Genomic DNA, 15766 nt, shown 5'->3' on the forward strand with positions numbered 1-15766 from the left:
AATTATGATAAAATTATCCACTATTAGTACAGTAATCTAGCAGCAAAATAATACAAAGGGGGGAAGAAATAAAACAAGACAAAAAAATCATAAGGATTTTTTATAGAGGCATACTTTTTTAGAGAGGCATATGAAAGTTGGAAAAACATTGAGCAGGCAGAATGAATCGAATGGGAATCTTATTAGAGGACAGAAAGCTAGTTAGCAGAAATAAGATGAATTAAAGTACTATGTTTAAGAAAGAGGCCGGGCACAGTGGCTCACGCTTGTAATCCCAGCACTTTGGGAGGCCGAGGCGGGCAGATCACGAGAAATCAAGAGAGATCACGGAGATCGAGACCACTGTGAAACCCCGTCTCTGCTAAAAAATACAAAAAATTAGCCGGGCGTGGTGGTGGGCGCCTGTAGTCCCAGCTACTCGGAGAGGCTGAGGCAGGAGAATGGCGTGAACCCGGGAGGCGGAGCTTGCAGTGAGCCAAGATGGCGCCACTGCACTCCAGCCTGGGCGACAGAGCGAGACTCTGTCTCAAAAAAAAAAAAAAAAAAAAAAGAAAGAGTACACCAGATGAAGAGGTCTTGGGGAGAGACTGTGAAAACTGTGATGAGATGCTGACAGACTGTAAATGTTGATATTCTTTCAACTTTCAAAAGTGAGGAGCGCTACACGCACAGAGGGAGTTTAACGATGAAGTAATAAGATCTCAGCAAAGGTTGAACTGAGCAAGCAGCACTTTATGATAGTGACAACACACGGAGAAAAGCAGAAAGAACACATTGGACTTCAGTACCAAGTAATTGGAAACTGAGTATCATGGGGTAGAATTAGCGCCACCTTCAGGTAAAGTCTGGGAAGGAGTCCAGGGAGGTTAGCTCCAGGAAAGGGATGAGATCACGAGAGGAAGGACTGGAATTTTCTAGAGAAAGGTTTAAGTTCAGACTGGCATGCTCGAGCTTCTGCAGACCAGTGGATTTTCCTACTGGTCTGTGTCAGCACCAGTATATTCAATGGTGCTTCTCCGAAAATCCCTCACCTCTTTTACCAGGGGCATGAGTGCCTGGAGGAATCTAGACCTGAACAACAGTGGGACCCACTCTCCTGCAGACTTATGAGGGCCTGGACCAATGGCTGAGGCTGCCCTGAGGACAAGGATGGGTAGAACCAGGAGTCAACCAGTTTAAGAATTTGCTGCCAGATCTAGGCGAAAAAAAAAAAAATTAAAAAAAACAAAACAAAACCCAGGTGAGGCTTCAGGATGCTGCAGGAAGCATGGCGGTATGCTAGTCATGATCTGGCAAATGGATGGGAGGAAAATTAAGACAGAAGGGGTTGATAGAGGAGGAGGTTCAGGGAGGTAAGAGACTGAATAAACAAATGGACAATGGCCAAATCATATATGGAGGCTGCACAATCTGTAGCCTCCTGCCCAGGAAACTAACCCCTTATCTGCAACAACCAGCCCTGGAAGCCAGTCTGCTGTAAGTCAGACTTGTAGGAAGTCAGACTGCTATCTCTAGTAACAATCCAGAAAGCTAAACAATAATTTCTGTAACAATTGGCCACAAATGGCCGGGACTTGATTAATGACCAACAGCTTAATTTTTGTTCCTACTTCCAATTCAGGATCAACCAGAAAAAGTCAAATATGACCCTCTAACCAATTACATAGGATGTCACTTCTAGTTATCCCACCTACAGCCTACCCAAGCCAATAGCCTCTAATCAGAGCACACCTAGAGCCTTCTTTCTTCCACTATAAAGCTTTCCCATTTCTCTGCAAAACACAATTGATGGTGGGTGACTCCCTTGTTGCAGCAAGCTCTAACTAAATAGTCTCTGCTCTCATGTGATTGGTGTTTGTATATTTCCATAGAACCAAAGACTAAAATCAGGATAGATTCAAGATAAGTAAAGAAGTGGGAGGAAAAGGAAGTAGGCTGTGAATACAGAAGAGGAATTTCTAGACTCTTTGGAGGAACAAGGAGATAATTAACATTTCATATTATTTTTTAATGAGTTTCCTGATGCTTTGCCATGGGTTTATACAATTTGCTGAATCCTCATAAACTTTGTGAAACAGTTTTTTTAATCTATCATTTTTAAGGAAAATGAAATCATAACCCATTAAGGGTGAAGAGGTGTCCCACACCAAATTTATTCATTTCACTATGTCAGGCCACTCTCCCAGACCCTGTCTGACATCCCCATTTTATTAGTCCGTTTTGACACTGCTGACAAAGACATACGTGAAACTGGGAACCAAAAAGGGTTTAATTGGACTTATAGTTCCACAGGGCTGAGGAGGCCTCAGAATCATGGCAGGAGGTGAAAAGCTCTTCTTACATGGCAGTGGCAAGAGAAAATGAGAGAGAAGCGAAAGCTGAAACTCCTGACAAACACATCAGATCTCGTGAGACTTATTCCCTATCACGAGAATAGCACCGGAAAGATGGCCCCCATGATTCAATTACCTCCTCCTGGGTCCTTCCCACAACACGTGGGAATTCTGGGAGATACAATATAAGTTGAGATTTGAATGGGGCACAGCCAAACCATATCACCCATTGTAGCTGTGACCACCGTAAATTGCCACAACAGTCTCATGACTCTACTGTAACTCCTTGTGCAGTCTCTTGGTGCTCTGCCGATAGGGGATGAATGAAATAATTCAATTCATATCTTCCCCAAGCTTATAGTTAGTAAGTAGTAGAATGTAGATTTGAATTCAGATCTTCCTAATTTCAAAGTCCATAGTTGTTAACTGCGTTAGGCTAGCTTGGAAGTGGAGCTGCTTGCTGGCAGGTAGGTGTGAGGGTGAAGTGGACTTTAAATGTATTGATTTGAAATGCTTAAAAAATGGCAAGGCTAGAGTCTTGAGAAGTAAATTCTTAGGTTGCTAAAAACATTGGCAAGGGATGAGATGGATGGGTGGAGGTCTGTTAGCCAGGCACAAAAGGCTCACTCCCCAGGAAATGATTGAGGAACTCCAGAAACGTTGCATCCACCTGGAGTACCCTCTATTGGCAGAATATGACTTCCAGAAGGATTCTGTCAACCCTGATATCAACACTGACCTAAAGCCCACAGCTGTCCTCAGACTGAATCAGGAGGAGTTTGTGGAAGATCAAATCAAATTCAAATGAGAATAATCCAGAAAATGTGGTGAAACAACAGGTTGGAAACTGGATTAGGGAATAAGGAAATACAGCAACCCTACCTCCTCATCCTGTGCATTGGAGAGAGAAGCAAAAGCAGAAACTTCCTGGGGATGAAGTTAGGGGAAGCAAGATACCAGTTCCGGGGCAGACATACAAGAAGTGTATGTTGTAATGTCTGAGAATGCAGAACAGAAACACAGGGCACAGGGCAAGAGCTGCAGAGGAAAGACCTAGAGGTGACGTATGTTTCAGAAAAGATCTCCGCCCCATATATATACTCATATATCATATGTAATATCACATATATATGATATATGTTATCTAGTAACCAGGGTAGTGAGTCCAACCACCCAAAGGAAAGGAGAATGCCTAGTAGCTAGAATAATATTTTCTAGATGGTGGGAGAAGTAGAATTAAGTCATTAGAATTTAGTTACTGATTGAGAGAAGAAATAGCCAGACCCTAATTCCAGTTGCATGAGTTAAAAATAAAAATTAAAGCAAATCTTAGCTTCCTCCAAGTGAAAAAAAAAATGACCTTTTGTTGTTGAAAATTACCAATACCTGGTAATGTGCATTGAAATGACCAGGTATTTTGTCTTAAGGAAACTGCTATGGTTTGACCTCTATGAAATTGCCTTCTAGGTGTTCGAGTTTGCATTTAAAATACACAGAACTCTTCACTTTAAGGTGAGGAGAGAAAGAAGCAGTGTGTTCTCACTCAATAAATATGAGTCATGGGCCCCTTGTCTATGTATATTTGACATGTAATAGCATTAGCAGAAGATGACAGTAATCTACTGTTCTTCTGTTGCTTTCATTACAGTAATCACAAAACGATTTTTCACCAAAATCCAGTCTGGGAAGTAAATATATTTATGAAATATCTTTTTTTATTTCCAGCTTTGAAGTTCAGGGGTACAAGTGCAGTATGTGCAGGTTTGTTACATAGGGAAATGTGGGCGGTGGTGGTTTGCTGCACAGATCATTCCATCACCCAGGTAAACATTAAGCCCAGCATCCATTAGCTATTCTTCCTGATGCTCTCCCTCCTCCCACCCCTGACCCTCCAACTGGCCCTGGGGTGTGTTGTTCCCCACCATGTGTCCATGTGTTCTCATAATTTAGCTCCCACTCATAAGTCAGAACATGCAGTATTTGGTTTTCTGTTCCTGCATTAGCTTGCTAAGGATAATGGCTTTCAATTCCATCCATGTCCCTGCAAAGGACGTGATCTTGTTCCTTTTTATGGCTACATAATATTATGGAATACCTTTCTAACATGAAGGAAGAAAATCTAAAATGTGTATTGATTTCTTTCTTGTATGCTCTGCTCTGTATATAATACCTGTTGCCTGGTAACTAGACTATAAGGTACCATGGGTTAAAAAAAAAATGCCAATTGTCTTTTCAGAACATTTCCTGCGCCAGAACATTCAACCTCAAAGCAAAATATCCAGGATAAAACTCACATATATATTAACAGGTTGTTGTTTATTTTAAGCTAGGAAAGTTTGGGGGGGGGAGGATCTTAGGCTAATGCTTTCCACGGGGAAATATAACAATTTAAATTTATTATAAGCTCTAATTAATAATTACCGTTGTAATTTAGTGTCCTCACTTCAGCTTTGCAGCAATACATATATAAAAATAGACCTCTTATCTATCTGCCTGCTTTTGCTACTTTTCTTCACCCTCCCTAAACCTGAAAAAATGGTAGCAGCTCAGAGAAGAGTTTGATGAGGAGATTTCTGGGGTTGAGACTACACTGTGAAGTCTCTGCCAGTCAGCAATGTCCCCCAGGAAATGCTACTTAATGTAACTGAAGAGACATAATGCATACATAAAACCGTGAAGCTATTGTAGTTTCTAGATTAAAAACAAACTGTGTGCTAAATTGGGACAGGTCGAGGAGCCCTGTGTCTTCTCATCGACACACTTACTTATTCAATCCCTGACCTTAAGTTGGAATTTTCCCTGAGACGTGTATTTTTTAACTTAGATTTGATGGAACAACTAGCACAGTGTTCTTTGTCCATTGGAGCACTCATTTTTACAGGCTCATCATGAACACCCAAAACAAACCTCATATACAGTGGCATCCAGAAATGCTGATTGTTACAAAAATTTTTTTCTTGCCCACCAGCCTGTAGAGAATATGACCAGATTGTAAAGTGAATTCAATCATTACTCATTACTTGCCCTAAAAGTAAGAGTACTAGTGGACAGACTCACACCTCAGCTTAAGCTAAGGGGAGCCTGGATGACTACATGTGTTTATGTATTTTCTTCTCCATTGTTCAAGGCCCTCTTTGGATTTCTTGCCCGCCCCCTAAAAGAGAATTTTTGTTTGTTACCTCTTACCGACATTTATTTTGGCAATTTTTTTCTGAGAGTCCATCCTCATCCTCTCCCATGATGTCCACGGCTGAAAAGATCAGTGCGACTAGAATGGCAAAGCAGCACACCAGGGCAAAGATCACGATGCACTTCTGCTGGGACTGAAGGAGGAAACAGAGACAAAGAAAAGTAAGTGGTGCTGCTCTCTCTTGGGAAACTCAAGATGTGACAACTTCTCAACATCCCATGGAAAATGGGTGGGGATACGATTATCACTGCCAGAGAAGGGAAAGCTATTCTCTAGTGAACATGTCCAAGATCTTTATGCTTATTTTTCAACACAGCCTTCAAACCCCACTTTAAGTAATAGACCCTGTTAAATAATTCAAGCGTAGTATCCAGGCTTCTCAATGAGTTTGCTCTTCTTCTTCTTCCTACTCAAAAGCAGTCCAGAAAAGATCACTATGATATCTATTGTTTCAAATTAAAAATGAAACACATATGCTAGCATCATGCTGTCGATAAAAACAGTCAAACTCTGTAAAAGATTTGAAGATACTTATTCTGAGTCAAATGCGAGTGACTAATGGCCCATGATAGAAACTTCAGGAGATCCTGAGACCACGTGTCCAAGGTGGTTGGGCCATAACTTGGTTTTATACATTTTAGGGAGACATAAAACATCAATCAATAGGCCAGGCACGGTGGCTCATGCCTGTAATCCTAGCACTTTGGGAGGCCAAGGCAGGCGGATCATGAGGTCAGGAGATCAAGACCATCCTGGCTAACATGGTGAAACCCCGTCTCTACTAAAAATACAAAAAATTAGCCGGGTGTGGTGGCAGCCACCTGTAATCCCAGCTACTTGGGAGGCTGAGGCAGGAGAATGGCATGAACCTGGGAGGTGGAGCTTGCAGTGAGCCAAGATTGCACCTCTGCACTCCAGCCTGGGCAACAGAGCGAGACTCCATCTCAAACAAACAAACAAAAAACATCAATCAATACATGTAAAATGTACATTGGTTCAGTCCTGAAAGGCAGGACAGCTGGAAGTGGGGGCTTCCAGGTCATAGGCGGAGTCAAAGATTTTCTGATTGGCAATTGGTTGAAAGAGTTATTATCAAAAGCAAGGAATGTCTGAGTTACTATAAGGGGTTGTAGAGACCAAGGATTTATCATGCAGATGACACTTCCAGGTAGCGGGCTTCAGAGAGAATAGATTGTAAATGTTTCTTATCAGACTTAGAGTCTGTTCTATCAGCAATTCCAAAAGGGAGGAGGGCACAAATGAGGCATGTCCAGCTCCCACTTCTCATCATGGCCTGAACTAGTTTTTCAGGTTAACTTTGGAATGCGCCTAGCTGAGAAGAGGGTTCCATTTAGATGGATGGGGTGTTTCGAATTTTATTTTTGGTTTACAATGTGTTATTTAACTGACATTGTTCATTTTAAAACTCTGAACACAAACATAACTCTTGATATGATTTTCACTTAGAAATACAAGCTGAATGTCCAGGTGGTCAAAGTCACTCACATACATATAATTAGGCTAATCACATACATATAATTAGCCATCTCTCTCTCTAGGGGCTCATGGCTAAAAGTGGCAGAAGACAAGGCCATGATAAGTGGGCAGGAGCTGTGACCACTGTGACAAATCATTTTGCCAGCTTTCCCTCTGCTACAGTCTGAATATTTGTGTACACCCAAAATTCACATGTTGAAACCTTAACCTCCAAGGTGATGATATTAGGAGATGTGGACTTTTGGGAGGTGATTAGGTCATGAAGACAGAGTTCTGCCCTCATGAATGAGTCTCAGAGATGGGCATGGTGACATGCACCTATAGTCCCAGCTAGTAAGGAGGCTGGGGTTGGAGGACTGCTTGATTCCAGGGTTTTGAGGCTGCAGTGCACTATGACTGTGCCTGTGAATAGCCACTACACTCCAGTGTGGGCATCATAGTGAGATTTTGTCTATAAAAGAAAAAAAAAAGGCCTTAAAGAGCTCCCTTGCCCCTTCTATCATGTGGGGATACAGCAAGATGGCACCATAGATGAAAAAGGAAATGGGCCCTCACCAGATGCCAAATCTACCAGCATCTTGATCTTGGATTTACCAGCCTCCAAAACTGTGAGGAATAAGTTTCTGTTGTATATAAGCTACCGAGTTTATGATATTTTGTTATGGCAGCCCAAAAAGACCAAGATAAATTGGATAAATTCTGGATGGAGAAAGGAGGAAAAGCAATTTTAAAGGTCTATGTACAGCTTTTAAGGGTTATTTACAGAGGTGAAAGGGTCATCTTTGGTCAGGCAGCCAGGCATACATCACTCTGTTAGTGATAAATATATGTATACACATGTACACACACACACAGTTCAGAGCCTTTCTGAAACCAGCTGACTTTGCATCCTCTTACCACCCGGCTTCACTTTATCACCAAAGCCACATGATTTCCTAAGAATCCAAGGAACCTCCCAAACTCAGAGCCCAGGTCATCGAGAGGTATCCTTAAATGACAGATTGTGGTTAGAAATAGACGTAGTCAAGTCAAAGCAATGAATGGTGTTTCTGTGACCAGGCACTGTCAGCCCACATGAGTGCTTCATTCTTGTTTCAAATCCTCCTTCAGGCCTCATCTCCTATTGCAACCTCAATCCAAGTCCACTCCTGCCTGTCATTATATTTTCTTACTCCCCACTCAAACGTGTAGTGATGAAAGCCAAAGAAAGATACAGCCATTATTCTTTTACCCTAGACCCTGCTTATCTGTAAGACATGGATTCTGTTTTATTCTTTTTTTTTTTTTTCCCTTTTGAGACAGAGTTTCACTCTTGTTACCCAGGCTGCAGTGCAATGGCGTGATCACGGCTCACCAAAACCTCCACCTCCCAGGCTCAAGCGATCTCCTGCCTCAGCCTCCTGAGTAGCTGAGATTACAGGCATTGCACCACTATGACCAGCTAATTCTGTATTTTTAGTAGAGATGGGATTTCTCCATGTTGGTCAGGCTAGTCTCGAACTCCTGACTTCAGGTGATCCACCCACCTCAGTCTCCCAGAGTGCCGGGATTACAGGCATGAGCCACCGTGCCCAGCCCTGTTTTATTCTTTCTATCCTCAAGCAAACAGCACGACCCTAACAAATAGAAGGTGTTCAAGAAATAATTATTGTATAAATAGTGAATGAACGAAATGAAAATTACAATGGCATATAATATGGTTTGACTGTGTCCCCACCCAAATCTCATCTTGAATTGTAGTTTGCATAATCCCCATATGTCATGGGAGGGACCAGGCAGGAGGTAATTGAATCATGGGGGTGGGTTTTTCCCATGCAGTTCTCATGATAGTGAATAAGTCTCACAAGATCTGATGGTTTTATGAAGGGCAGTCCCCCTGCACACGCTCTCTTGCCTGCTCCCATGTAAGATGTGCCTTTGCTCCTCCTTCACTTTCCACCATGATTGTGAGGTCTCCTCAGTCATGTGGAACTGTGAGTCCATTAAACCTCTCTTTCCTTTATAAATTACCCAGTCTCGGGTATGTCTTTATTAGCAGCATGAGAACAGACTAATACAGCATACTTCTGAGAATGCAGAGACACAAAAAATGTTTCTCTCAAAACTCATTTGTGACCTTTCTGAAAACTGGCTTGATTACATATTTTGGTGATTACAAATTTTGTATTTCATCCTTTTTTACTTTCTGCTGGTGCTACAGGCAAATTCATGGGCCACATTTAGCAACTATATAAAACTTGCAGAATAGATTGTGCATTCGTCTTGCCATTTTATTTTTCATTCATCCCTTATTCCTCACTAATTTTTTTAAAAGTTTATATCTTGAAAAATTATAGTTTTATAAAGTACACAGTGATTTTTTTAAATATAGGTAGAATCATAAATTAAGCTATAAAACTTTCCATCACCTTAAATATTTGACATTTTTGTGATCAGAACATTGGAGCTATACTCTCTCAATGATACAATGTACAGTACTCAATTATTACCTATATTCACTATGCTATGCAACAGATCTCAAAAAGAAGCAAACTTATTCCTCCAATCTTAGGCTTTGTACCCTTTGCTTATCATCTCCTCATCCCTTCCACCCACCAGCCTCTGGTAATCACCATTCTACTCTCTACTTCTGTAGCTTCAATTGTTTTATATTCCATATATAAGTGAGAACATGTGGTAATCTGCCATTCTGTGTTTGGCCTATCACTTAGTATATGTTCTCCAATTCTATCCATGTTGGCACAAATTACAAACTTTCTTTTTTCAGGCTGAGTACTATTTCATTGTACATACATTCCATATTTTCAAAACTCCATTCATCTGTTGATGGGCACTTAGGTTAATCCCACAGCTTGGCTATTATGAATAGTGGTGCAATAAACATGGGTGTGCAGACATCTCTTCAACATACTGATTTAAAATCTTTGGGTAAATATCCAAAGGTAGGATTGCTAGATCATATGGCAAATTTATTTTTAGTTTTTTGAGGAATCTCCATACAGTTTTCTATAATGGCTACACTAATTTATGTTTCTTCCAACAGTGTGTAAGTTCCCTTTTCTCTAGACCTTGCCAATGCTAGTCTTTTGTCCTTTTGATGATAGCCACTCTAACAGGTGTAAAGTAATATCTCGTTGTGGCTTTAATTGGCATCTCCCTAATGATTAGTGATACTGAACATTTTTTATGTATCTGTTACCCATTTGTATGTCTTTAAAGAAATATCTGCAAAAGCCCTTTACTTATTTCTTAATCGGATTACTAGTTTTTCTTCCCATAGAGTTTCTTGTATAGTTTGGATATTCGTTTTCTACCAGGTATATGGTTTGCAAATATTTTCTCCTAATCCCTAGGTTGTGTCTTCACTCTGTTAATTCCTTTGTTTTAAATAAGCTTTTTATTTGAATGTAATCCCATTTGTTTATTTTTGCCTTTGTTGTCTGTGCTTTTGAGGTGAAATCTAAAAAAGTTATCATCCAGGCCAATGTCATGTAGCTCTTCCCCTGTTTTAGTAGTTTCACACTTTCAGGTTTTAGGTTTCTTTAACCCATTTTGAGTTGATTTTTGTATACAGTGTGAGATAAGGTCCAGTTTCTTTCTTTTGCATATGAATATCCAGTTTTCCCAATACCATTTATTGAAGACAGTGCTCTTTTTCCATTGTATATTCTTAGCACCTTTGTTAAAAATCAATTGACCACAGATGTGTGGTTTCATTTCTGTGCTCTCTCTTCTGTTCCATTGGTCAATGTGTCTACTTTTTTGCCAGTACTATGTTGCTTTAATTACTACTGTTTTGTAGTACAGTATAGATTGAAATCAGGTAGTGTGATGCCTCTGGCTTTTTTCCTTTTGCTAATGATTGCCTTGGCCATTCAGAGTTTTTTGTGGTTCCATATGAATTTTAGGATGGTATTTTCTATATCTATGAAAAATGACATTGGGATTTTGATAAGAATTGCAATAAATCTGTAGATTTCTTTGCATAGTATAATTCTTACAATATCTATTCATGTCCTTTGCATATTTCTTAATCAGATTGTTTTCTTTCTATAGAGTTGAGCTCTTTCTGTATTTTGAATACTAATTCTCTAACACACACATGGCTTGCAATATTAATTATTCCAGCCAGAATTATTTCCATGTATTTGTGTCTTCAATTTTTTTTCATTAATGTTTTATACTTTTTGGTGTAAAAGTCTTTCACCTCCTTGATTAAATTTATTCCTATTTTATTTTTTATAGCCATTATAAATGGTATTATTCTCTTGATTTCTTTTTCAAAGTCTGTTGTTAAAGAAATCCTACTAATTTTTCCATGTTGATTTCATATCCTGTAACGTCACTAAATTTGTTGATAAGTTCTAACAGTCTTTTTGATGGATTCTTTAGAGTTTCTTATATGTAAGATTTAGGTAAACGACCAGCAAGACTTACTTTCTGGTCACAAAACAAGATCTGGTCCAGACAGGATAAAGTGAAGAAACTGGCAGGAACCAGCAGATGATGATGAAAGTGATCCCTAGCTGCCCTCCTTGCTCATAGGCATAAGACACTCCCCACCAGCACCATGACAGTTTACACATGCCATGACAATGACCCAGAAGTTACCACCCTCTTTGCCAACAACCTGGAAGTGATGGCCTTTTTCCTGGAGAGTTCTAAATAATCCACCCTGAATTTGCATTGATCCACCCTTTAATTTTCCTATAATTGAAAGCAGATTTATCTGAGTATAAATAAAGTTGCCAAGATCCCTCATGATGCGAACCCTGGGCACATGGCCAATGAGTCAGCCCTGCTCTTCAAGGAGAAATACCATTTAATGTGATTGCTGTCTACCACCACTGGCTTGCTGTTGAATTATTTCCTGGGTGAAGCCAAAACCCTCTTGGACTAAGCCCCAATCTGGGGTCTTCTGTCCTACAAGATGTCATCAGCAAACAACAGTTTCACTTCTTCCTTTTCTATTTGGATGCCTTTTATTTCTTTCTCTTAACTTACACTCCTTTCAAGGATGTCCAATACTATGTTGAATAGAAGTGATGAGAATGGGCATCCTTGTCTTATACTGGATCTTAGATAAAAGGGCTCTAATTTTTCACCATTAAGTATACTGTTATCTATGAGATTATATATGGCCTTTATTATGAAGTACATTTCTCCTATATACAATTTGAGTGTTTTTTTTTTTTTTTTGCCATGAAAGGATGTTAAATTTTGTGAAGTGTTTTTTTCTGCATCTAATGTGATGATCATATGACTTATTTTTTCTGTCAATGTGGTGTATCACATTTAATAATTTGTCAATGTGGATATATCCTTGCATCCCAGGGATAGATCCCATTTGATCGTGGTAAATGATCCTTTTCATGTGTTGTTGAATTTTGTTTGTGAGTATTTTGTTGAGGATATTTGCATCTATATTTATCAAGGATAGTGGCCTGTAGATTTCTTTACTTGAGATGTCCTTGTCTGGCTTTAGTATAGGGGTAATGCTGACTTTGTAAAAAGACTTTGGAAGTATTCTCTCCTCTGTGATTTTTTAGAAAAGTCAGTGGGGAATTGGTAATAGTTCTTTAAATGTTTGACAGCATTCAGCAGCGAAACCATCAGGCCTTGAGCTTTTCTTGATGACAGACTTTTTATTACTGGTTCATCTCCTCACTTGTTATTCATCTGCTCAGATTTTGTGTTTATTTGTCATTCAGTCTTGATAGGTTGTATGTGTCTAGAAATTTATTTATTCTAGGTCATCCAATTTGTTGGCACATAATAGTTCATAATAGTTTCTTATGATTGTGTTTCTGTGGTTATCAGTTGTAACGTCTCCACTTTTATTTTTGAGTCTTTTCTTTTTTTCTTAGTTAGTCCAGCTAAAGGTTTGTCAAATTTGTTTAATTTTTCAAATAACCACTCTTAGTTTTATAGCTTTTTTGTTTTTTTAATCATTTTTCTGGTTTCTATTTCATTTATTTCTGTGATAATTCTTATTTATTTTCTTTTGCTAACATTGGGCTTAGTTTGTTCTTTTTATGTTTTCTTAAGGTGTAACATTATTTATTTGAAATATTTTTTCTTTTTGATATAGGCATTTATTGCTACAGACTCACCCCTCAGAACTTCTTTTGCTGCATTCCTAAATTTTGGTATGTTGTGTTTCCATTTTCATTTGTCTCAAGACATTTTTTAATTTACCTTTTATTTTGTTCATTGATCAACTGGCTATTCAGGAGCATGTTGTTTAATTTCAGTGAGTTTTCTGAAAGTCTTACTGTTACTGATTTTTAGTCTTAACCCATTGTGATCAGAAAAAAATACTAGATATGATTTCAATCTTTTTAAATTTGCTTAGACTTGCCTTGTGACCTAATATATGGTTTATTCTGGAAAATGTTCTGTGTGCTCTTGACAAGAATGTGTATTTGGTTGTTGTTGGTTTGGAATGTTTTGTGCATGTCTGCTAGGTCCATTTAGTCTGAAGTGTTGCTCAAGTCCACTGTTTTCTTATTGATTTTATATCTATCCAATATTGAAAGTGATGTATTAAAATCCTCTACTTACATTGTATTGAAATATACCTTTCCTTTCAGATACTTTAATATTTCCTTTATAGATTCAGGTGCTACACTGTTAGGTGCATATATGCTCATAATTGTTATATCCTGTTGATAAATTCACCCCTTTATCATTATATAATGCCCTTGTCTTTTTAAAATACTTTTTGACTTAAAGTCTATTTTCTCTAATGTAGCTATCACTATCCCTGTTCTCATTTGGTTTCCTTTTGTGTGGAATATCTTTTTCCATCCTTTAATGTTCAATCTATGTGTTGCTTGAAAAGTGAAGTGTGTAGGTAGTATATAGTTGGGTCTCATTTTTTTAATTCATTCATCACTCTGTGTCTTTTGATTAGAGAATTTAATCTATTTTCATTCAAGGTTACTGTTGCATAAAGATTTACTACTGCCATTTCGTTGTTTTCTGGTTGTTTTGTAGTTACTTTATTTATTCTTCCTGTCTTGCTGTTTTCCTTTATAGTTTGCTATGGTTTATGGTTTCCTGTAGTGGCATGTTTTGAATGTTTTTTCACTTTTTGGTTACCATGAGGCTTTCATAGAATATCTACACTTATAACAGTCTACTTCAAACTGAAAACAGCTTAACTTTGATTACATGTAACAATTCTGCACTTTTACTCCCCTCTTCCAAATGTTATGCTTTTGATGTCTAAATTAACATTTTATAATATATAGCTCCTATTTTAGCTATAGTTGTTATTAATAATTTCATCCTTTAACCCTTACACTAGGGATAAAATTATGTTACACACCATGATTACAGTCCTAGGGCATTCTGAATATTGCTATTTATTATGTATACCATTAGGTTTTGTGCTTTTCTAAATGTTATGTTACTAGTTAGAAGCATTTTTTTTTTTTTTTTAGCTTAAAGAATTTCTTTTAGCAATTCCTGTAAGAGAGGCCTACTCATGATGAATTTTCTTAGCTTTTATTTGTCTGGGAAAGTATTTATTTCTCTCATTTCTGAAAGCTTTGGTCGTTATGGCATTCTTGGTTGGCAGGGTTGTTTTTTTTTTTTTTCATTCAGCACTTTGAAAACACTGGCCTAGGGAGTTTCTGCTGAGAAGTCTACTGATGATTGTATTGAGACTCCTTTGTAGGTAATATATTGCTTGTCTCCTGCTGCTCTCAGAAATTTTTTGTTTTTGGTTTTTGATAGTTTATTATATGTCTTGGTGAACTCCTTTTTGGGTTGAATTTAGTTGATGACCTCTACGTTTTCTGTACTTAGCTGTTGGTTTCTTCCCTCAATTGATGACCGTTTTTTTTTTTTTTTTTTTGAGACAGAATTTTGCTCTTGTTGCCCAGGTTGGAGTGCAATGGCATTATCTTGGCTCACTGCAACCTTTGCCTCCCAGGTTCAAGTGATTCTTCTGCCTCAGCCTCCCAAGTAGCTGGGATTACAGGTGCCCACCACCATGCCTGGCTAATTTTTTGTATTTTTAGTAGGGACGGGGTTTCACCATGTTGGCCAGGCTGTTCTCGAACTCTTAACCTCAGGTGATTCACCTGCCTCGGCCTCCCAAAGTGCTGGGATTACAGATGTGAGCCATTGTGCCCAGCCATTAATGACTTTTTGATCCAATATTTCTTTCAATATGTTTTCTGACCCTTTTACTCTGTCTTCTCCTTGTGAAATGCATATTATGCATAGGTTAGGCCTCAGTGGTGTCCCATAATTCCCATAGTCCTACTTTATTCTTTTTCTTTTTTTCCTTTTGCTCCTTTGACTGGGAAATTTCATATGTTCTGTCTTCGAGTTCATTGATTGTTTCTTCAATTTGATCAAGCAGACTGTTGAAGTTTTTATTGCATTTTTCAGTTCAAGCATTGTATTCTTCATCTCTAGGATTTCTATTTGGGTATTTTTTAATTGTTTCTATTTCTTTGTCAAACTTCTCATATTGTTCATGTATTGTTTTACGCATTTTATTTAATTTTTATCTGTATGTTTCTGAAGTTCACTTAACTTTGTTAAGAGGATTATTCTAATTTTTTTGTCATTTCATAAATTTCCCTTTCTTTAGTGTCCATTGTTGGAGCTTTGTTAGTTTCTTTTGGAGGTGTCATGATTTCTCAAATCTGTGTAATCTTTGTGTTCTTGCATTGCTGTTTATGCATTTTCAGAGACAGCCACCTTTTCTGGCATTTGTAAGAGTTCT

At 38.4% G+C, this 15766-nt stretch overlaps 1 protein-coding gene across 4 annotated transcripts in view; it reads right to left on the minus strand.

Annotated features, from left to right (window-relative positions):
- PLD5 (phospholipase D family member 5) overlaps positions 1-15766 on the minus strand; it is a 451018-nt gene that overhangs the window by 282225 nt on the left and 153027 nt on the right. For 2 of the 4 annotated variants that reach the window (XM_058430447.1, XM_032136222.2), the window contains exon 2: positions 5520-5656. In XM_058430447.1, coding sequence (XP_058286430.1) covers positions 5520-5656 — 137 coding nt within the window. Of the gene's footprint in view, positions 1-5512; positions 5657-15766 lie in introns of those variants that run through there. The other 2 variants (XM_032136223.2, XM_058430448.1) reach the window with 2 other exon arrangements.

This window comes from Hylobates moloch, unplaced genomic scaffold, assembly GCF_009828535.3.
Source record: "Hylobates moloch isolate HMO894 unplaced genomic scaffold, HMol_V3 SCAFFOLD_18, whole genome shotgun sequence".
NCBI classification, from domain to species: Eukaryota; Metazoa; Chordata; class Mammalia; order Primates; family Hylobatidae; genus Hylobates; species Hylobates moloch.